At 54.0% G+C, this 22,240-nt stretch overlaps 3 protein-coding genes across 4 annotated transcripts in view; 2 read left to right on the top strand and 1 right to left on the bottom strand.

Annotated features, from left to right (window-relative positions):
* LOC139673817 (zinc finger protein 850-like) overlaps positions 1-22,240 on the bottom strand; it is a 584,874-nt gene that overhangs the window by 549,273 nt on the left and 13,361 nt on the right. The gene's annotated exons all lie outside the window — the stretch shown is intronic.
* LOC139674122 (olfactory receptor 14J1-like) lies at positions 9,664-10,644 on the top strand. Its single transcript, XM_071560269.1, has one exon. It carries the CDS (start codon positions 9,715-9,717, stop codon positions 10,642-10,644), a length of 930 nt encoding a protein of 309 aa, XP_071416370.1. The 5' UTR covers positions 9,664-9,714.
* Positions 15,832-20,928, top strand: LOC139673851 (class I histocompatibility antigen, F10 alpha chain-like). 2 transcript variants are annotated; one of them, XM_071559739.1, is made up of 8 exons: positions 15,832-15,957; positions 18,018-18,281; positions 19,121-19,396; positions 19,582-19,854; positions 19,970-20,077; positions 20,176-20,214; positions 20,330-20,362; positions 20,697-20,928. In XM_071559739.1, exons 1-7 carry the CDS (start codon positions 15,882-15,884, stop codon positions 20,341-20,343), a joined length of 1,050 nt encoding a protein of 349 aa, XP_071415840.1. In that variant the 5' UTR covers positions 15,832-15,881; the 3' UTR covers positions 20,344-20,362; positions 20,697-20,928. The 2 variants fall into 2 exon arrangements, with proteins under 2 accessions (XP_071415840.1, XP_071415839.1); XM_071559738.1 differs by having other exon boundaries at positions 20,694-20,928.

The following is a 22,240-nucleotide window of genomic DNA, read 5'->3' as shown; positions in this document are numbered from 1 at the left end:
TAATCCTAACCCTCCCTCACAAATATACCCCACTTGCTGAGGACAAATCAGACACTCTCAGGACAACACCAAACCTTCCTAAACTTCTGCCCAAGCCCTACCCCTGAATGTCAAACTCTAAACCCTAATACATAAATCCTTACCTCAACACCACAACCGAGGGCATTTCTTCCCACACTCTGAGCTTGCAACCATTTACTCTCCATGCCCCTTCCTGGGATCAAGGCAAAGACCTTGAGGGCCCAGGGCAGGCACAAGGTGTTGGAGAGGAATGTGAGGTGACCTGGACCTGATCAGCTCATGGTACACAAGGAGCAGACGGGTGGCAATGCTGTGAGGAGTCAGCTGGGCCTCAGCATCTCCAGGGGGCCATGGCTGGGAAGGGGCTGCCAGGTCACATCTGTCACCTCCCTGACAGACAGCAGCAGCCTTGGGCACCCAGAGGCAGATGAGCCACCTGTGCACACACCCTGAGAGCTGCCCCAGCTGAGAGTCCCTCTCAGGGGCCCTGAGGAGCTCTGGGCTCTGGCAACACAAACCTGCTGGAGTTTTAGAAGGCAAAGAGGCCAGTCCTGCCCTGGGGGCACAATGACCCAGAGATGAGGGCAGAGACCTGAACAGCTCTGGAGTGACCCCGAGGAGAAGGGCCTGGGCTGTGTGAGGGATGTCCTGAGGCACAGGGGCTCAGGATCAAAGTGAATAAGGACAACAGAACATGGGGCTGCCTTGGGGGAGTGTGGCCACCCAGACAAGGGAGGTATCACCCCCTTTGAATGAGCCCTGGGGTAACACATCTGGACTGATGTGTCTGGGTTTGAGGATCCCCATTGTGGAAGAATGAGGAAGAACTGGAGAGGGCTCACGGAAGATCTGGTTGGGCATTGAACAGTCACCCTGGGGCACTGGTCACAGCTCCAAGCCTGACAGAGCTCAAGGAGTGTTTGGATGATCCTCACATGGTTTCACTCCTATGGATGGTCCTGTGCAGGGCTAAGTGTTGGACTAGATTATCCTTACAGGCCTCTTCCAGCTCAGCATATTCTGTGATTCTGCCAGGATGACGGAGCTTTTCTTCATAGTGGAAAGAGAAGGAAAGTCAAAAAGTGCATCTTGGAAGTTTCTGAGTGGAAGGGGGGAAAAAGAAATGTCACTCAGAGAGGAGCCTTGTTTTGCAAGGTTTCACCAAGAAGGAGTCAGTATCATCCCATGGCTTTGTGTTGCAGGGAACAGCCAGAGATGGAGCAGAGACATCAGTGAGGGCACAGAAATGCTGCTGGGAGGGCTGGTGGCAAAGCAGGATGGGTGTGTGCAGCCTGCAAGGCCAGAGGAGCAGCAGGGACAGGGCAGGAGAGGCTGCAAGACAGATGGCCAAGGGCTCTGGCAGGGCTGGAAGGCACAAAGGCACCCAGGGCTTTGTCCCCTGGGCTCTGGCAGCTGCCTCTGCCACTGAGGCCACCAGAAGGAACTTTCCTTTGAGGTTCTGAACTTTGTTTCTTCCTCAGCCCTCCCTGAGGAGGCTGGGAGGGGTTGCACAGGTTTTGACATTTGTTGTTCCTCCCTCTCCCATCCCACTGCCCCACAAACAGCCCTGAGCCACCTGTGAGGGACAGGACCTGCTGTCCCAGGGCCTGGGGCTCAGGCCTTGGCCTTTGTGCTTCCTCCAACCAGCCCAGGGTTTTCTCAGCATTGCAGGTGCCTGCACAGAGCCTTTGTCTCCCTGCAATCAGGGCCTCTAAGGATCTGCTCTAAGGAGTCCCTGGGGAGGCTTTGTCAGTGTCTGCCCTCAGTGGGGCCCATTGATGCTTCAAGGGACTTGGAGTTTGGCTTCTGACTTCTTGAGTCACTTTTTCAATCTTCTCTCACTTCCTGAGGATCATGGACTCATCTCCAAATACACATTGGGGCTTATTAAAACACAGAAAAACAATTTATTTATCTTCATTTAATTGTTCTCAAGTCTTGAAGACTTGTACTAATTGGAGTTGTTTTGTAGTTTTCCTAAGGAGGAAATTTCAAAGTGGACCGCACAAGAAATATATACTTTTTCTTAGTGAATGGGAATGATTTATTCAGAGACTTGAGCTGTAAGAGGGTCAGGGTGCAAAGGATTTGGATACAAAAGAGTTAAAACAGAGTAGTAGTACTGTATCATTGATGAGTTTCTCAGTTATCAAGTGAATTGATGCCATTTGCTACAATTTTAACAGTGACTCAGTTATAGATTCACAACAACAACATTCACACCACACTCAATTCACACACACACAGGCAGAGATGTGTGGACACATCAATATCTGTGTGTGTAAAGGTGCCCATCCACAATTCTCCTGGTTGTCAGTGAAACACTCCCATCCCATCCCTTTGTGTTTCCCAAGAGACAAGGGGGGCACCTGGAGGGGTGTGTTTGTTGAGGGGGGATCAGAATTGTCCTGGGCATCAGCGACGCTCTTTGGAGTGTTGCAAACTTGAGGGTTCCCGAGCTCCGAGAGGCTCCCAGAGGTGCCCACTGAGAGGGAGGTGCTGGGGAGCTCCAGGGGCCTCCCTCAGGACCTCTGTTTGTGGGGTCACAGGGTGACTGGCTTTAGTTCTCTGCTGAATTTCCATCCTCATGTCAGTAATTCCTGGAGATTCCAAAATGTTTGGGAATTGTTCCACTTCTGCTACATACAATTCATGTAGGGAATGTTCCAAGGCTTTCAGAGAGTGGCTGATTATCCTGTGATCCCCACCTGTTATGGTCAGGATTGTCCCCACCTTTATCATACAGAACCACCTGGCACAGTCAAGAGACACTTCACCACACACCTGGAAAAGTCAAGGGATACTCCTGGAAGGAATGGGGGAAAACTTCCTGACCCAGGTAATAGGAGGCCTTTCCAGGGGGGATGTGTTACTGGATCTTTGGTCAGCAAGGCAAGTGGTGACCAGTGGTGTCCTGGGCTGTCTCCAAAGCAGCCTGGGCAGCAGGGCAGGGGGATTCTGCCCTCTCAGGTGAGACCCCACCTGCAGAGCTCCCTCCAGCTCTGGGGTCCCAGCACAGCAAGGACATGGAGCTGGTGGAGCAAGTCCCGAGGAGGCACCAAGATGATCAGAGGGATGGAGCAGCTGTGCCATGAGGGATGGCTGAGAGAGCTGGGATTGTTCGACTTCGAGAAGAGAGCCTTTGGGTTGGCCTAACTGTGGCCTTCAGGTACTTTAAAGAACAAAAAGGAAGATGGAGAGAGACTATTTACCAGGGCCTGGAGTGACAGGAAAAAGGGGAATGACTGAATCAGAAGGTTTAGATGAGGTATTAGGAAGAAATTTTTCCCTCTGAGGGTGCTGGCACAGGTTTCCCAGAGAAGCTGTGGATGCCCCATCCCTGGAGTGTTCAAGGCCAGGCTGGGCAGAGCTCTTGGGCAACCCAGTCTAGTGCAAGGTGCCCCTGTTCATGTCACAGAGGTTGGATCTAGATGATCTTTGAAGGTCCATGAAACTCAGGACACTCTGTGATTCTGAGTTACTTCAGGCAACTGTGAAAGAGCCCAACATCTTGACCCAACTGGGGAAAAGGTAATTTTCAAAAAATGGAAATTAAAGTCAGTAATGCAAAGACCCATCAGGTCCAGCCCCATAGAAAAGGAAAGTCATATTTCTTATGCTGTGGGTGCAGAAGGCAGTAGGTGTTGGGTTGTGCCTCAGAACACTCAAGCAGATCTGATCAAGTGCACCCACGAGCCAAGGCAAACACTGAGCAGTGTGAGGGGCAGTGAGTGGGGGCCTGACACACAGAAGGAGCAGATTGCTGGGGGAGGAACTGCCTTTCCTGTGCCAGGACCAGGACACATCCCACTGCAGGAAAAGTCCCAGGCCAGGCCCAGCACATTGAAGGCCACAGGCAAAACTGCAGAGTGACTTGGTGGCACCTCTGCCAGGGAGAGCCTGAAACCCCAAATGCATCTTGGCAGCAGCAGGTCCTGCCAGTCCATGGCCAGGAGCCCTCCCTTGCCAGCCCAGCCTGGTGGGCAGCACTGCAGAGCTGCTGCTTAAGGGTGTTCTTTCTTGCTGGGCTCTGCAAAGCCACTTCTGCTACGGGAGCCTCATGGGGAAGAAATTGGGCCCCAGCAACTTGGAGACAAGATATTAATCAAAACCTGCTCATGCTGTTGCCAAACCCCTCTGAAATGATTGGGGTAATAAAACCCCCTAACACTGCATGTTTGGTGTTACAAAGGAAGGAATCACTTTATTCCCAGTGCTCTCTCTGTGTGTCCAACAGAAATCCTTTCACACAGACACCAATGCATCACAAAGAAATCAATGTTCATTGGTTCTAAATGACATAATTTTATTGAAGTAATTTTGAATTAATATTGAATTAATTTTTATCTTCTACTGGTTATGGACTTCTCCCTCTCTGTGCTAATTAGTCCATATTTTTAGTCTTTTTCTCCTGGTTGGGACTTTCCATCACATCTACTAAATCCTTGTTAGCCATCTTCTTTATCTACTGGTTTCTGCAAGTGTCCTTGTGGTCCATAAATTCTGCATTCCAGATTTCCAGCATCAACAGTACATCTTTCTATCCCAGGCTTTGTTCATCAAAGCATATCAAGGTTCACTTAACAAAACTTAGAGAATTAGTACTTTTCCCAAGCTGTGTTCTCACAGTGGTAGGTTAAATTCTGCTGAGTGCTGGCTGAAAGAGATTTAAGGCCCAACACACAACTTGTCTTTAATTCAAGCAGTTCATTAAAAGGCTAATTAAAACCATGATGAAATTAGAAAAGTTATATCATTTCCTACAATCTGAGCAGAGACCAGACAGGGGCAGAGGGAAGGGGAGGCCAGGCATGGGGATATGGCTGGAATGTGATGGTTGTGAGGTCACTTCCACTGCAGCAGCCTGGGTGGCCCTCAGGAGACATTCTGGCCTGGGAGCATTGTGAGGTCATCCAGCACATCAGGGAACCCACACAACAGAAATTCCATCTGGGAGAGGTGAAAGAGTGGGGGAGGTGGGAGAGCCCCTCGGGTTCTGATTCTGGGGGCAGCTCTGTCACACAGCCCCACCAACCCTGGCAGGCAGGAAGGCACCCTGGGCTTGTGGCCACCCTGCTCTGCACTGGCCCTGCAACTAGAGAAAAATCTTATCCTCATCTCCAGGCTGAACATTCCCTCTTTCCCTCAAGACCCTTTGTCTTTCATCCTCTTCACATGCCAGCTCCAGTCAAACCTTCCCTCCCTCAAAAAGAGTCACCATTTCTAATTTTTTATTTTGCAAACTGTCCTTGCTGTCACCTCCTGGCAGTGGCTTCATGGCCCCTGTCACAGCCAGCCCTGGCCCTGCACTGACCCAGCTCTGCTGCCCCACAGATGCTGCATCAGGAAGGGAAGGCCCATGGGGAGGGAAATGCACAGGGAATCATCCTGGAAGAGACCTCAAGAAGTTTCTGGGCCAAAGCACAGTCAGTGGGGAAAGGAACACAAGGATGGGCTGTTTGTGTGCTCTGCCATGTCAGGAGAAGACGTAGAGCTCCAGAGACATCCAGACAATGTGGATCCTTCAGGGGATGATCTCAGACAGGGGCTCCAAGGCCTCTGCCAGTCACTGGTTTCTCTGGTTTGATGTTCTCTGGTGGTTCCACCCACCCCCACCCCTACCCCCACCAGTGTCCTGTGCACACACACCAGTCTCACCAGTGTCTGGGCCCCCAGAGAACACAAGATCTGATGGTATTGTGGCTCCCACTTCAGTCGTTTGCACTTAGACCTCCCTCCATACCCAGAGTACAGAGATCCCTTGTCCCAGAAAGTTCTTGGCAGTGGAGGGATTAGGAAAATGGAACAGACTGTGGGATCAGTTACAGGGCACAGCCAGAAAAAGGCACTGACCAGTCACCTCTTTGCACATGCCCAGCTCCTTCATACCCTTTTCTCTCTGATTGCTCATACATCTTCCTCCACAAATCACTTTGGTCATTTCCTGGACATCCCATGGCAAGTCTTGTACAGTCCCTAAATGCACTTTGTGGCTGCCCACCCTGAGTCTCAGTACCTGAGTGAGAAAACCCCCAACCTCAGCTGCAAGGTCATCTTGGGGGCTGTCACTGATCACTCGGGGAGCCTTTCATGCAGAGATGTTGGAAATCTCTATTAGTTCCTTTGTAACTTTTGAGGTTTGAAAGGTTCGTCCAAAGTCATTGAAATTCATGTCCCTAAAAGGACTGTTTTTCCATTTTCATAAAGTGTTGGGGATTAGGTCACATTAAAATGCCAACATGGTGCATGTCAGTATATGCAACCCTGTGGAGAAGGAGTTGGGGACATAGAAATAAAAGAATAATAAACACTCTTTAGTTTGGAAGAGACCTAAACCAGACCCTAGTACAACTCCTTTCCATTAGCCGTGGACACCTTCCACAAGTTCAGGCCGTACAAAACCCCCAACCTTGGACAGCTCCAGGAATGGGGTTTCCACTTACTCTGTAACCTGGCCCAGGTTCCTGCCACCCTCATCACAAAATATTTCTTCCTGACATCCAATGGAAATCTCCCCTCATTCAGTTCCAGTTCCTGTGCCTTGTTCTGCCAATACAACCCTTGGCAGAAAGTGTCACTCTGTCTCTCCTGCACTAAGAGCACTACATTTTCATGGATAAACATCCTGGAGAGGGACCAGAAACATCCCATGGAGGGGTTTGGAGGCCTCAAGCACAAGCCCTGGACCCAGTGCTGTGGAGACTGAGGAAAGAACAGGAGAAGCTGAGAGGGCTGAAGAGCAGTTAAAGGGCAACTGGAGAGGTGCAGACTGCACACAAGGAGAAAGGAATTTCTGCCCAAGGGCAGTGCTGTGGTGCAACACATCCCCCTGAAGGAGTCTGGATCAGTCCAAGGCTTTGTGCTCCAAGGCAGAGCCAGGGAGGGGGGAGAGATGTCAGTGCAGGAAGGGGCCAGCGAGGTGGGGCAGCCGGGGGATGCCGACAGCCTGCAGGGAAAGGGGCAGGGCATGGACACCGTAGGACAGCCTGGGCTGGAGAGGACACAGGGATGTGCAGAAGCTGAAAGGCCCCAAGAGAGCCAACTTGTGCAGGCCTTTGGCCATGGCTGCTGTGTGTGCCCTGATGACATGAGGAGACAAGTGAGCCTTGCAGCCCTGGGGTCTCATTGCCTCCTTGTCCCTGCTCAGCAGCCTGGGAGGTGCCACCCCATCCTCCTGTCCTTGGCATTGCACATCCCACATCCCAGTGCCCCAGGAAGGGCCTGGAGGAATGAGGGAGGGAGAGGATCTCTCTTCCCAGGGCTGGGGGTCATGGCTGTGACCTTTGGGTTAATGAAAGGCTTCTTACTTTCCTCAGCATCAGAGTGACCTTTCTTTCCTAGTCCATATTTGTCATCATTGTCTCTTTGTTTTCTAACTGGAATCTGGGGACACTTTCTCAGTTATGTCCCTCAGAGGGACCCATTAACAACAAAAGAAACTTTAAAGTTTGATTCAGACTTTGCTTTCTCAAGAGGTTCCTGCACCTTTCCTCAGGGTCTGATGTTCAGGGACTCAGCACCAAACCCCCCAGAGGGCCATTAAATGCCCTGGGCTGTTGCTGTGCTGCTGAGCTGGGCCGGGCTCCTGGCACACAGGGAGCTCCTGGCAAGCGGGCAGCGCTGCAGAGAGACAGCTCTGCCCAGGAGCAGCTCCTGTGCACAGCCCAGCAGGGCTCAGGGAACCGCCTGCACACACCGAGGGCAGAAAAGCAGGGCAGAGAGAGGTTACTCACAGTCTGGGGTGTGATGGAAGTTGAGAGGAAGATCCACAGAAGAGGAATCTTTCCAGGCTTTCAGAAGGTAAGTCTGCATGAAGGGCAATGTATGTGCAGTTTGTGGGAAGATCTCCCAACGCTGGCACATCCCACAGCCTGGGGGGGTCTCTAATGTGGGATATCACAGTTTCTCTGGTGCTGAAGAGGAGGACGAGCTGCAAAGCAGGGACTCTCTGCTGCACCATCCCACGGACATCCCAGCAGGGTTCCCTCCAGGGTTTCAATCCAGGCTGTGCCACCCAGGCTGCCCCAAACTGTCCTGCAGAGCAGGGTCCTGCAGCCCAGGGTGCTGTGCCAGGGCAGGAGCTCTGCCACCTGCCAGGGGCAGCTCTCAGCTGGTCTGGGGAGCGCCCTCAGTGCTGGGGGAGAGGCTGTGGGTGGAAAGAGCAAACCCTGGCAGGGCAGGGCAGGGCCGGGCAGGGCAGGGCAGGGCAGGGCAGGGCAGGGCAGGGCAGGGAAGGGCAGGTTTGTTCAGCTATCAAGTGAGAGTTTCATAGGTGAGGACTGCTTACAGAACCAGAGCACTGCAGGATATTTTCCAGGGGATTCATCAAGGAGAAGGTGAAAGGAGGGATTTCTGTCAAACTCTCAAGCCACATACCTGGTGGTGTGTCATGCAGAGGGAACACTGAAGAGCTGCACAGGAGCTGAGAACTACCTGATATTGTTGGTTTCTGGGACGATGCACAGCTGGCTCAGGGTGACAATGCCCTGAGTGCCCACCTGGTTCTGCCCTGGCTTCTCCCAGCCAGACCCTCAGTGTGCATTTCCTTTTTCCTCAACTTGCCCTTGTTACTGGTGTTGTTTCCTCCTTTTCTCAGTCAGGCTCACTGGGAATGGGAGTTCAAGCTACAGAGTCAATCAGTGATCCTGTGATCCCCCTCAGGCAGGTGGGTCCCTGGGAATGAGACATTCCAATTTTCCTCTGACCTGTGGGGCTGTCAGTAGTGAATTCTGTGTGCCTGGAGAATGAGGTGTGTTTCCCAGAATCAAACCCCATTGTCAGGACACTTGGCTCTTCTCTGAGATGTCCTTCCAAGCTGGGAGCTGCCCTCAAGAATGCAAATCACCTTCATAGCACAATTGTGTTATCAGAAATCCCCAGTGCAGAGGGGCAGAGATGCTGTGCCCATCCCAGGAAATGCTGTTGGGTTGGTGAGATGAGCCATGTGTGTCCTTGAGACCTTGAGCCAGGCTGAGACATTGAGTGGTCTGTGATGGATCTCTCTGCTCTCAACAGTGTCTGGTGGCATTTCAGACAAAAATGGGAGTGTGATCACTCTCTGTCTGAGGAAGGTCCAAGTCCAGGGCAGCTGGAAGAAGGCAGAGGGACAGAGCAGCTCCCCTCACTCTGCACTAAACCACAGACAATCATCCTGTTTGGGAAGCCCTGCTCTGTTCTTCCTCATGGTAGCACAAATGCTGAGGGGTTCTGACATCCAGGAAAACTCCACAGGGAAGATGAGGGGAGTCAGAAACAAAACACCCAAACCTCTGAAACTGCCTTCTGGAATCCTGAAATCTCAAAACTGGGAGTGCAGATGCCCATGAGAACTTTTGCTTTAGGAGCAGCTTCATCTGACACAGCTGAACACCAGGGTGGGCCCTGCCCCCACCATGGCCACGACCCCCCTGGAGCAGAGCAGGGCTGACCCTCACAGCCAGTGGGCAGAGGGGCAGCTCCTCCTGGGAAATGTAGTGAGCACCAAGCAGGGCTCCAGCCATGGATATGAAGCAAATTTTCCTGAAATACGAAAAGTTATGGATGTGTGCAGGACGGAGAGGGGTATTGGGAAATGGTTTTGATTTATCTGAGAAATGTCTGCCCTGACTTGCCAGGGTTTAGCTCAAAGAAGCATGTTCTGACTTCTCCCTGACTTTTTCCCCATGAACAGGTCCCTGTACCCAGAGGCAGCAGATGACCAACAGCAGCTCCATCAGCCAGTTTCTCCTCCTGCCATTGGCAGACACGCGGCAGCTGCAGCTCTTGCTCTTCTGGCTCTTCCTGGGCATCTTCCTGGCTGCCCTCCTGGGCAACGGCTTCATCATCAGCGCCGTAGCCTGTGACCATCGCCTGCACACCCCCATGCACTTCTTCCTGCTCAACCTGTCCCTCACAGACCTGGGCTGCATCTGCACCATTGTCCCCAAAGCCATGCACAACTCCCTCTGGGACACCACACTCATCTCCTACATGGGATGTGCTGCACAGCTCTTTTTCTTTGTCTTCTTCATCTCAGCAGAGCTTTATCTCCTCACCATCATGTGCTACGACCGCTACGTTGCCATCTGCAAACCCCTGCACTACGGGACCCTCCTGGGCAGCAGAGCTTGTGCCCACATGGCAGCAGCTGCCTGGGCCAGTGGCTTTCTCAATGCTCTGCTGCACACAGTCAATACATTTTCCCTGCCCCTGTGCCAGGGCAATGCCCTGGGCCAGTTCTTCTGTGAAATCCCTCAGATCCTCAAGCTCTCCTGCTCACAATCCTACCTCAGGGAAATTGGGCTTCTTGTGGTTAGTTTTTCTTTAGCTTTTTGCTGTTTCATTTTCATAGTTTTCTCCTATGTGCAGATCTTCAGGGCTGTGCTGAGGATCCCCTCTGAGCAGGGACGGCACAAAGCCTTTTCCACGTGCCTCCCTCACCTGGCCGTGGTCTCCCTGTTTGTCAGCACGGGTATGTTTACCTACCTTAAGCCTCCCTCCATCTCCTCCCCATCCCTGAACCTGGTCGTGTCTGTTCTGTACTCGGTGGTTCCTCCATCACTGAACCCCCTTATCTACAGCCTGAGGAACCAGGAGCTCAAACATTGTCTCAGGAAATTGATGACTGGTTTCTTTCAGAAATAATGAAGTACCAGTTTTCTTCTTAGAGCATTCAGAATGTAACTCGTTACAAGCCCTGTCTGCTTTTAGTCACATGTCCTCTTTTGTGTTTGTTTTATTTCTGGTAGTTTTTCTTTTTTCGTTTCTTATTTAACATAATGTTTCCATAAAAGAACATTATGTCTAAATACTGATTAATGTTACCACAATATCTACAAGTCTCCGGATATTCAGTTATTGTTCAAAAGTCATGAGTCCCGTGATTTTTAATGAAATAAACTTCCCTGCACTGACTTGTGGTGTCCAAGGTGGTTCCTAAACCCTTCTCTGTGCTGCAGGGTCAGTGCCTGGGTGCACAGGGGGAGGGAAGAAACTCCCAGCATAGCAGGAAAACCAGGGACAAGGGCACTTGCTCTTTCCACATCTTTTCTTTCCAGCTCCACACTCTCCTTCTTAGCCCTTATGTTGGTGCCAGGCCCAAGTGCTCTGCCAGCTTGGTCACATCCTGCTGCATGTCCGTCCTGGGATCACAGGCAGGGACAGGTCATGGACACTGCTGGGACACAGCTGGGCTCCACAACAGAAGCTCCATCAGGAAAGGGCTTCTCCTGAGGGCAGGACAGGAAGGATTTGCTCCTCTTCCAAAGTCACTGTCAGGAATGTGCCCAAGGAAATTCCCTGGCAAAGCAAATCCCAGTGCCCAGTTGCAGAGTGTGAGTGTGCAGGATGTGGGCTTGTAGCAGTTTCCTTGCACAGCCAGAGCTCCTAGGACAGACTTGAAGGACCAGCAGAGCAGGGTCTGGGCTATGTCTTTGTTCCCTAGAGAGCCTTGAAAGGTGCCCCACAGCAATTGTCACAGACCAATTCCTGCAAGCCCCATTCCCAGCTCTGGCCTCTCATCCCACCTGCAAGAGTTGGTTGTGCCTCCATGAAGGGATGTCAAGGTCATAGGTCCATGTTTGGTTTGCACTTCAGCATGTCTTCTGTATCTCCCTGTCCTGCCTTCTGGCCTGACCCTTTCCCTGCCCAGCAGGAAACCAGCCTGGCTGGGCAGCATTTCCCCTGTGCAGGTAGAAAGGGCTCTGCAGGCAGGAGCAGCTTTGCCCTCCAGCAGGCAACATTCCTGCCCTTTCCCAGAGCACAGAGCACAGCTGGGCAGTGGGATGCAGCCAGAGGCACACACACCTCCATGGGTCACCCCTCTGAGCTGCCTGCACAGCTTCAGTGAGCACCAAACAGAGAAACAAATGCTCTCAGTCACAGGCATCCAAGCAGGGCAGAGGAGACATGAAGATTTTAAAGGAGATAAAGAAGTTAAAGGGAAGAATAAATATTTCCATTGATAAAAGGGACTAGGAAATTCAGACATCAGCCCCAGAGGTTTCACTGGTTGAAATGGGGACTGTCCACAGCCCTGAGAAAATCTCATCCTCTTCTCCCTCATGACCTGCCCTGTGACTGCATTTGGGTAAAGCCTCATCATGGGGCTACTGGAGGAAAACTTGCAAACCTGCTCCAGCTCCACCACCCTGAGGGTCCCCTGACTGGGGACAGCACAGTCTCTGCTCCCAGCACTGTCACTGCCATTTCCTGCACCTTTGGCACATACCAAGTGTTTCCCACTGGTGGCCACATCCCATGACCAGCACTGGGCTGTTCGCCAGCCCTGCTCTCTGCAAGACTCATGGACTGGAAGAGCTGTCTCCAACAGAGCTGCACCCTCACTCAAGGCATTTCTGTCATCTACAGTCATCATTTCCTTCTTGTCCTGGACACTTTTTGCACCCCCAATGTACTGCACCCCTTTTACTGTTACTTTCTCTCAGGGCTGGACCTCTCCTGCAGTGAACACCATGACACTTCTGTTCTTTGCTTTCTCAGACTGATATTTAGCTCCAGTCTTTCCTTTGTGTTCCCAGGGGCATCCTGTGTGTGCTTCAGAGCTGCCATCCTTCAGACCTCTCCACCTGCTCCTCTCACCTCACCATGGCCACTGTTTTCTGCAGCATCCCCATCCTTGCCCAGCACAGCCCTCCTGGGATAGTTTCACACAGCCCTTGCTCTACATCATCCTCATGCACCTGCTCACCCCCCTCACCTACAGCCTGGTGGTCAGAAACATTCAGGGCAGGGAGGCACCAGGGAAAATGCTCAGGACAGCCATGGAGTGCTCAGAGAGACCATTGGAGTGGTGGGTCTGTAGGAAGAAATCCCTGCTGCCTCCCTTCTGAATGGCTCCAAGGAGCTGGCAAGGCATGTATTGTTTTCTGGGCACTAAACTGGAACTGTGGGATATGGAAAAGGCCTTTGGAGCCAGGGATATTGAGCAGGCTGGGCAGGGTCATTGTGAGACCTCTCTCAAACCCCTTGGAAAGGCCAGAGCCATCCCAGACATTTCTGGGGACTTCAGAAAGGCAGACATGGAACCAGTTTTCAAACAGGGCAGGAGGGAGGATTGGGAGAGTTCCAGACTGGTCAGGCTCAACGGGGAAGAGGATATGGCAAGTCCTCCTTCAGCCATTTCCAGGCATGGGAAGGAAAAGGGAAGAGATTGCAGAATCCATTTGGGAGGAAAAAGAAAGGGACATTGTGTGCCCAAACTTTAGCAAGGCCTCTGCCATGGTCTGCCATAGTCTCCTTATGGCCAGATTGGTGACAGCTGGACTAAAGAAGTGGAACGTGTGATAGGTGGGAATTTGGCTGAAGGAGAAGTGTCAAATAAAAGTAATGGTACAGAGTCCTCTTGGCAGCAACTTCCTGGTGAGATCCCTCAGTGACCAGCCCTTGAACAGCAATACAGAACATTTTTATTATCTCTCTGTCCAATGGGACAAACTGCATTTTCAAATCCTCTGTGCATGATACCAATTTCAGGGAGCCCTTGAGCACCAGCGTTGGTTTAAAGACCAATATTGGAATGGGAACTCCAATAAAATGAACTCACTCCCCTTTATTCCCCACAAATATGCAGAGACAAAATACAAGGAAGTATTAAATGAAAAAAATAAGTTTAGTGACCAGAAATACAGCAGCAAAAGTACAATACCAAGGGAACAGTTCAAACCATCAACAGAGAGTGAGAGAAATAGCCGCGACTCTGGTTCATGTGGCAGTGGGGGGGAGGCAGCGGGTCTGCTGATCCCATGGAGTTCTGGGGTCCCAGTGGCCCCTTGGGTCCTGAGGTTCTGAAATGACTCAGGGTCCCTTTTCTTCCATGAGGACCAACATGTCACAAAGGCCCCTTCATTTCCTGAGATATCTCACTGTCCCCATACTCCTTTGGTTCCATGAGCCCCTGCAGTGTGTTTCGGTTTGAGATAAGGAACTGCCAATCCCCCCAAGCACAGAGAGAAAAGCCTCCCTCCTAACACCAGAGAAAGGGAGGAAAAGAGAGGGGAAAGAAAAAAACCACTTCAAACTGCGTTTATGCTAAAACTACATATATTTTTCACAGAAAGAAAGAGACAATTAGAAGAGAGTACAAATATTCACTCACACAAGTCTGCAACAACAAGTTCCCCACCTCAACTTCATAACGAACGCACAAACTTTACTGTCCTAACTACACATTACTTAAGAACATACTTATTCCCCAGGGAGACAAACTCAAGCAGAAAGGAGAGACCCAGAACAACACATTTTACTTTCCTGAGGTATCCTGTGAGCCAGTGGTGGGCCTGGTCCTCTCCATCCCCCCTGGGACAGCATCGTGTGTCCTCCCAAGAGGAGGCTGAGAAGCGACTGCCTTAACCACTCCCACACTGGTTCCTACTTCCCTGGAGATGATGTCATAATGTGGTATGGAATACAAACTTACTGGCTAGAAGAGGTCAGCTGTTAGCTCAGCCCAGCTCAAGTGAGGTGACAGCTTTGGCCTAGTCCACACTTCAGAGCCCAAATTTAGGCCCACCTAGGGGAACCCATAACAAAGTCCCTGGTCATTCCCTATCCCTGGCCATTCCCTGTCCCTGAACCATTCCCTGTCCCTGGGCCATTCCCTATTCCCTTGCCATTCCCTGTCCTTGTCCATTCCCTATCCCTGTCCATTCCCTGTCCCTGCCCATTCCCTATCCCTGACCAATCTCTATCCCTGGCCATTCCTTGTCCCTGGGCTATTCCCTGTCCCTGGGTATTCCCTATCCTGGCTATTTCCTGTCCCTGACCATGCCCTCTCCCTGAGCCATTCCGTGTCCCTGAGCCATTCCCTATCCTTGGCCATTCCCTATCCCTGGCCATTCCCTGTCTCTGGCCATTCCCTATCCCTGGCCATTCCCTATCCCTGGCAATACCCCGTCTCTGGCCATTCCCTGTCTCTGGCCATTCCCTGTCTCTGGCCATTCCCTATCCCTGGCCATTCCCTGTCCCTGAGCTATTCCCTGTCCCTCGGCTCTGCAGGGCCGGGGGTGTCAGTGGGACTCGGGGGGTCCCTGCTCGACCCTGGCTCAGAACTGCGGCTCCAGCCCGGCCCGAGGGGCCCTGGGGGAGAACAACCCTGAGCTCCAGCTGGGCCAGATACACCCAGTTCCACCCAGTGGGGCCCAGGGCACTCCCAGCATGGGTCCAGTGGCTCCCAGACACCTCCAGTGTGGTCCCACTCACTCCCATATGACCTCAGTCCCCTCCACCATGACCTCAGGTGCCCTCAGCATGGTCTCACCTACCCTCAGAATGCTCCCAGTCACTCCCAGTATGATGCCAGTATGACCCCAGTCACCCTCAATGTGGTCCCAGTTTTTCCAAGTACGATCTGTGTTACCCCAGTTCTGGTCCCAGTGTATCCCAGTCCACACCAGTCCATCCCAGCCTGTCCCGCTCCGTCCCGGTCCCTTCCCGGCACCGCCGCCCTTTCCCGATCCCGCCCCCGAACCAGCGGGTTTAAGGCCGAGTTTCACCGCAGGGCGCGGGAGTTCAGCCCAGCCCGGCCCGGGGGTCCCGCAATTCGTGGCCGTGGAGGGTCCCGGGGTGTCCCGGGGGGATCCAGAGGGGTCCCAGGAGGGGTCCCAAAGGGGATCCAGGTGAATTCCCGGGAATTCCCCCGTCCCCGTCCTCGCCCCCCCCCCCCGGGCTCCCTCGGACACTTCCGCCTTCCCGTCTCACAACCTGCGCCACCGGGATCTGCCCAGAGATCGATTACGTCACAGGCGGATCGGGCTTCCATTGGCGGTCGGGAAACAGCACAGCCAATCGCGCGGCCGGAGGCGGCTCTGTGGGCGGGGCCTGGTCAGGGTCAGGGCCGGGCGGGGCCGCAGCGGAGCAGCGCGATGGCCCCAGCGCTGGGTCTGAGGGCGCTCCTGGGGCTGCTGGGGCTCCTGGGGGCCCCGGGGAGGGCGACGGAGGGTAAGTGGGACCCTCGGAGTGGGGAACTCTGGAACTGCCATGCCCGGGCACGGAGAACTTCCTGAATCCCCATTCCTTGGGCATCGGGACCCCCCTGTACCCCATTCCTGGGCAGGAGAATTCCCCTTCCCCCCATTCCCAGGTACTGCGACCCCCCTGTACCCCCTCCCGCAGCACCGGGAACCCCAGCCCCTCCTCCCCTCCTTATCCGGCACCGGGACCCCTGAACCCCCATTCCTGAGCACGGGAAACCTCCTGAACCGCAATTCCTGGACATGCGAACCCCCTTGAGCCTCCGTTCCCAGGAAGAGAACCTCCCCCAAACCCTATTCCAAGAAATAAGCCCCCCTCAACCCCCATTCCCGGCCACGGGAAACCCCTTGAGCCCCCATTCCTGGGCACTGGGACAGCCTGCACCCCCATTTCCGGCACTGGGACCCCCCCGGATCCTCATTCCTGGGACACCTTGGACCATCTTGTCCCTCACTGGGACCACCTGAACCCCCATTTCCGAAAACGGGGACCCCTCTGCACCCCCTCCCCGGCTCCAGGACCCCCCAGAACCCCTTTACTCTGAACAAATACCCCCCTGCAATCCCTTTTCCAGCCATCCTGCCTCTCCCTGATCCTCCCTTTTCCTTGACCCTGGGACCCCCTGAATCCCTATTCCTGCCCTTCCCAACCCTCAGATCTCACTTTCCTCAGCACTGGGGACCCCTGGACTGCCCTTTCCTGGGCACAGGGACCCCCTGGATCCTCTCTCTCTCCTTTCCCAGTCCCATCCCCACCTTTTACTTGAACCTTGGACTCTTCCTGACTCTCGTGGCTCTCCCAGTTCCACTTTCTTGTCCCTTGGACCTCCCAAACCTGCCTATCTCAGAGTCCTCCCAGTTCTTCACTCTCTGCTCTTCCTGCAGGGGGTCCCAGGCACTGGAACCCCCTTGGCCACAATTTCTGGGCACTGAGACCCCCCTTCACCCCCATTCCTGGGCATGAGGACTCTCTGCAGCCCCCTCATCTGGCACCAGGACCCCCCCTATACCCGGCTATCCTGTACCAATACCCCCCTGCACCCCCTTTCCTGGCCATCCCCTCTTCCAGACCCTCCTTTTCCTTGATCCTAAGACCCCCTGACCCGCACTCCAGCCTTTCCCAGCCCGAAGTCCCTCCTTTGGTCTACACCAAACACCTCCAGGACCCCCATTCCCAGCCATCCCAGGTCTTCCTTTCTTGTGACCTCTGTTTTCTCATCACTGGGGACGCCTGGACCCCCATTTTCCTGGAACAGAGACCCCCTGGACCTCCCATTCCACCTCTCCCAGTCCCTGCACTCACCATTCCTTTATCCTTGGATCCCCTTGGATCCCATCTTGTTCAGCACCAGGATCCCTCTGACCCCCCCTTATCCTGCACCAGTATCACCCTGTGGCCCTTTTCCAGCCATCCCACCTCTCCCATCCCCCCTTTTCCTTGACCCTGGGACCCCCTGAACCCCCATTCCTGGGCATGGGGACTCCCCTGCGTGTCTCATTCAGCACCCAGACCCCCATAACCCTTTCTTGGGGGGACTGGGACCCCCTGCACATCCTTACTGAGCACTTTGACCCCCCTGTACCCCCTTTCCTGGGCACAGGCACCCTCCTACACCCCCCTGTGTACCAGCAAGACTCCCCTGAACTTCCATTCCCATACACTGGGACCCCCCTACAGCCCCTTATCCTGCACCAATACCCTCTGCACTCCCTTTCTCAGCCATTCCGGGTCTTCCCACCCTGTGACCCCCTTTCCCTGACCCTGAGGGCCCCTGGATCCCCCTTTCCTGGACAAAGGTACCTCTTGGACTCCGTGTTCCACCTCTCCGAATCCCTGTACCCTCCTTTTCCTTGACTCTGGGACCCCCCCTTAGCCCCCAGTCCTGTGCAGTGGGACCCCCTTGCACCCCCTACCCCGGCACCGACACTCCCTGCACCAACTTCCCTGGGATCCCCAAAGCCCTTCCTGCCTCTCCCAGTTCCCCCTTTCCATGACCTCAGACCCCCCAAATCTCTGTGTCCCCCCAGTTCTCCACTCCCTGCGGTACCAGCACGTGGCGGTGTCAGAGCCCAGCCCGGGGCTCCCCCAGTTCATGTCCGTGGAGTTCCTGGATGGGATCCCCATTGCCCGCTACGACAGCGAGCGGGGCCGGGTGGAGCCGCAGACGCCGTGGATGGAGAAGGGTTTCGAGCAGGGATTTTGGGATGGACAGACCAAGATCGCTGAGGTGCACCAGCACTGGGCTGCCCACAGCCTGGAGACACTGCGGGTCCGGTACAACCATAGCAGGGGTAAGTGGGGACAGCTGGGAATTGGAGAGTTCCATGGGGCTGGGCTGGGATCTGTGGGGCTGAGATATGATCCATAGTGCTAGAAGAGATCTCTGGGCTGGAGGAGGATCTTTGGGTCTGGGATGGGATCTGTGGGGCTGGGATGGGATCTGTGGGCCTGGGGGGGATCTGTGGGTCTCATGAGGATCTGTGGGACTGGGATGAGATTTGTGGGGCTGATGGACATTTTTGGGGCTGGAATGGGATCTGTTGTGCTATGAGAGATGTGTGGGCTGGAGGGGGATCTTTGGGGCTGGGGAGGATCTGTGGGTCTGAGATGGGATCTATGGGGCTGAGGTGCATCTGTGGGGCTTGGATCTATCTGTGGGGTTGGGTTGCAATCCATGGTGCTATGGGAGATCTCTGTGCTGGAGAGGGAATCTTTGGGGCTAGGGGAGATCTGTAGGGCTGGGCTGCATCTCTGGGGCTGGGATGTGTATCTGTGGGGCTGGGATGGAACCTGTGAAGCTGGGATGAATCTGTGGGCCTGGGGGACCTGAGGGGCTGGGGGGAATCTGTGGGGTTGGGCTGGGATCTCTGGGACTAGGAGCGATCTGTGGGGCTGGTCTGGGATTTGTGGGTCTAGGGGGCATCTGTGAGTCTGGAATGGGATCTGTGGGGCTGGGTTGGGACTTGTGGGGCATTTGTGGGGCTGGGAGTGATCTGTGGGGCTAGGTGGAAATCCATGGGTATCCAAGGGGCTGGGATGAGGCTCTGGGGGTCTCCATCACAGTCTGGATGGGGCTCTGTGGGGCTGGGACACAATTCCAGGGGTCTCTGTGGGTCTGTTTGCCCCCCAGGTCTCCACACACTGCAGTGGGTTTCTGGCTGTGACCTCCTGTCCGATGGGACTGTCCAGGGATCGGACCGGTACGGCTACGACGGGCGGGATTTCCTCGCCTCCGAGCTGGGATCCAAGAGCTTCGTGCCAGCCAACATCGCTTCCCAGGTCACCAAGTGGAAAGGGGAATACGAAGAGATCGAGGTGGAGCAGTGGACAAAATACCTGGGGCTCACCTGTCCAGAATGGCTCCAGATATACATCAGATACAGGCAGGAGGCGCTGGAGCGCAAAGGTGGGAATGGAATTCCCATCAAAATATGGAATTTGAGAATGGAGGACTTAGGAATGTGGTAATTTGCATGGGAATTCCATGGATGGATCTCAGCCCCATTCCCTTGCCTTGGGAATTCCAGATCACATCATCTCCCCATGCTCGTGGAAATTCCATGGTTGGATGTCACCATTATCCCATTCCAGAGCCCCCTGATGTCCATGTGTCTGGCAAAGAGGAACACGAGATCCTGATGTTGTCCTGCCACGCTTACGGATTCTACCCCGGTATCATTGGGATCAGCTGGATGAAGGGGGATGAAATCCGGGATCAGGAGATGGAGTGGGGCGGTGTCGTTCCCAACAGCGACGGCACCTTCCACAGCCGGGCCAGGATCGAGGCGCTGCCGGGGGAGTGGGAGCAGTACCAGTGCCGGGTGGAGCACGCCGGGATGTCGGAGCCCGGGATCTTCGCCTGGGGTGAGGCTGGGAATGTGGAATGTGGGAACTGGGAATTTGGGAACTGGGAATTTGGGAATGTGTAGTAGTGAGATGGGGGTTCCCCTCCCCCTCCTCACACTCCCACCCCTCCCAGAGCCAGAATCCAACTGGAATTCCACCCCAGTGGTGGTCGCCCTGTCCGTCATCGCTGCCATCATCATCATCAGCCTCATGGGATTCGCTGTCTGGAAACTCCAATCTGGTAACTCACGGGATGGGGGTGGGGAAGGGGCACAGATCCACTTGACAGCATTCCAGGGATCCTGTGCTACAGCTGCTGATCCCGCTTTATTTCCATAGGGAACAGGGAGAGGAATGGATACAACACAACGCCTATCAGTGAGTACCAGCAGTGTGTCTGCATCCAGATCCAGGTACTCTCCTTGATGGATCCCAGGATGGATCCAGGTGTGTGATCCAGGCCAGAATCTCATGGATCTTCTGTTTTCCACAGGAGCAGATGCTTGAACTGATGGCTCCCCTGCAGGTAGAGAGTGGGATCCAGGTGGAATTCCAAGGGGAATCAGAGCATAGTGGATGTAGCAGGATTGGGATGGGATTCCAGATCAGGGCAGGGTTCCAGAGTGAGATCAGAAGGAATTCTGGAGTGGGATCAGGGCTGGATTATGGAGCAGGATCAGGCTGGCTGGCTGGAGGGGGATAGAGGTGGTATTCCACAGTGGGATTGTGTGGGATGGATGGAGCAAGATGATGATGGATTTCAGAGGAGCTACTGCTCTCCGTGAGCTCCACAGGCGGATCTATCCCATGGAATGGGGACAGGGACATGGTGACTCTGTCCCCCACTCTCATCGCAGCAGGAATCACCACCTGAGCAATCCATGGAGCTGGATCCAGCCCCTTCCCTCTTCCTGAGGAAGGCCAGGAGCTGCTGGCAGAGCTCATCGCGCCGCACTCACCCACCCTGGCACCCCCGTGCCTCTTCCCAATGGATCAACTTCCTGCTTTTTCATGTCTGTAAACCAAGAACCACAATTATTCCCAATGCTTTAATTAAATCTCCTGCCTCGGCAATAAATTCTTATCCCCTCCTCTGGCATCCAGCAGTTCCTCTTTAGGAACCAGGAATGGCAATGGGGACATGAAGAATGGGAATAGGGACATGGGGACAGGAATGGGGACCCAGGAAGCAGTTTGGGGACACCAGAACCTGGGAGTGGGGACACGAGGAATGGGATGGGAACACCAGGGATTGGAACAGGGACACAATGGGGACAGGGATGGGGACACTGGCAGCAGGTTGGAGACACCAGGAACTGGGAGTGGGGCACCAGAATTGGGATAGATACCCCAGGAATGGGAATGGGGACAGGGATTGGGACACCAGAAATGGGATTGTGGCCATTGGCAGCAGGTTGTGAACAGCAGGAATGGAAATGGGGATAACAGGAATTGGAATGGGGACAGGAATGGGAACACCAGGAGACAATGGGACTGGGATGGAAACACCAGAAATGGGAATGGGAACAGGGATGGGGACCCCAGAGGTGGAGGTGTCCCAGGTTTTAGTTTGGGGTCTCCTGTAATCCCCCAAACCACCATGAGGGCACAGACAGCAATAATGGGACCGGGCTGGGGCCAATCACGGACAGGGCAGGGGCGAGCGGAACAGGGGACGGTCCCACGGGAACTGCTCGGGAATGGGAAGAGTAAAAGATGATGCCGCTCCCGGCTCTGCCCCTCTCTGGCTGCGAACCTGCCATGGGAGCTCCCCCAGCTCCTGCAGCCCAGAGCAGCTGCGTGTTCCCACCTGGAGCTCTGTGTGTTCCCACCGGTAGTAGTTTTGGCTTTAGTCAGCATAGGTCCCCATTTAGGCCTCAGTTTTTAGCAGGCCTCAAAGGTTGTGACACAGATTAGAGGGGACAGGTATCATCTGACTTAAGCAGCCATAGAGGTATTTCATATCATCTGACATCATCAGGAAGTGTCGGGGAGTATAACAAGCAAGGGGGGAGGAGTCTCTGCGCTCTTCGGTCCATGCTTCTGACCAGGACGGTTCCCGCTCCCTGACTGCTGATATCAGGCCCTCCCGCCAGTCGGCACGTCTGTTTTACCCGGGGACGTGAGCACATTCCTGTTAATTCCTCTTTCCCTCTTGCTGGGAGGTTTCCTGTGGGGAGGGGGTTTGGTTGGTTTGGAGTTTCACCTGTTAGCTGGGGCGACCTCGGTGAGCCTGTTGTTGTTTCCTGTCACTATGTGCTATTTCATATTCTGTGTTAAGCTCTCCTTTTCTCTGTATAAATATAAAAACCTCACTGTGTTTAAAGCCTCGTTTCTGCTGTTTTCCCTCACTCTCCTGCTCTGGGAGTGGACTTTTTGACTGGGTACCAGGCAGTTGGCATTT

This window comes from Pithys albifrons, chromosome 7 (assembly GCF_047495875.1).
Source record: "Pithys albifrons albifrons isolate INPA30051 chromosome 7, PitAlb_v1, whole genome shotgun sequence".
In the NCBI taxonomy this organism is placed as follows: Eukaryota; Metazoa; Chordata; class Aves; order Passeriformes; family Thamnophilidae; genus Pithys; species Pithys albifrons.
This window is presented reverse-complemented; position numbering and strand designations above follow the sequence as displayed.

Excerpts from the sequence above, each read along its gene's own strand:
- LOC139674122 (XM_071560269.1), top strand. The coding sequence starts at position 9,715 with ATGACCAACAGCAGCTCCATCAGCCAGTTTCTCCTCCTGCCATTGGCA.
- LOC139673851 (XM_071559739.1), top strand. The coding sequence starts at position 15,882 with ATGGCCCCAGCGCTGGGTCTGAGGGCGCTCCTGGGGCTGCTGGGGCTC. Across the intron at positions 18,282-19,120 it reads CCGGTACAACCATAGCAGGG|GTCTCCACACACTGCAGTGG; the intron begins GTAAGTGGGGAC and ends TTTGCCCCCCAG. Across the intron at positions 19,397-19,581 it reads GGAGGCGCTGGAGCGCAAAG|AGCCCCCTGATGTCCATGTG; the intron begins GTGGGAATGGAA and ends ATCCCATTCCAG.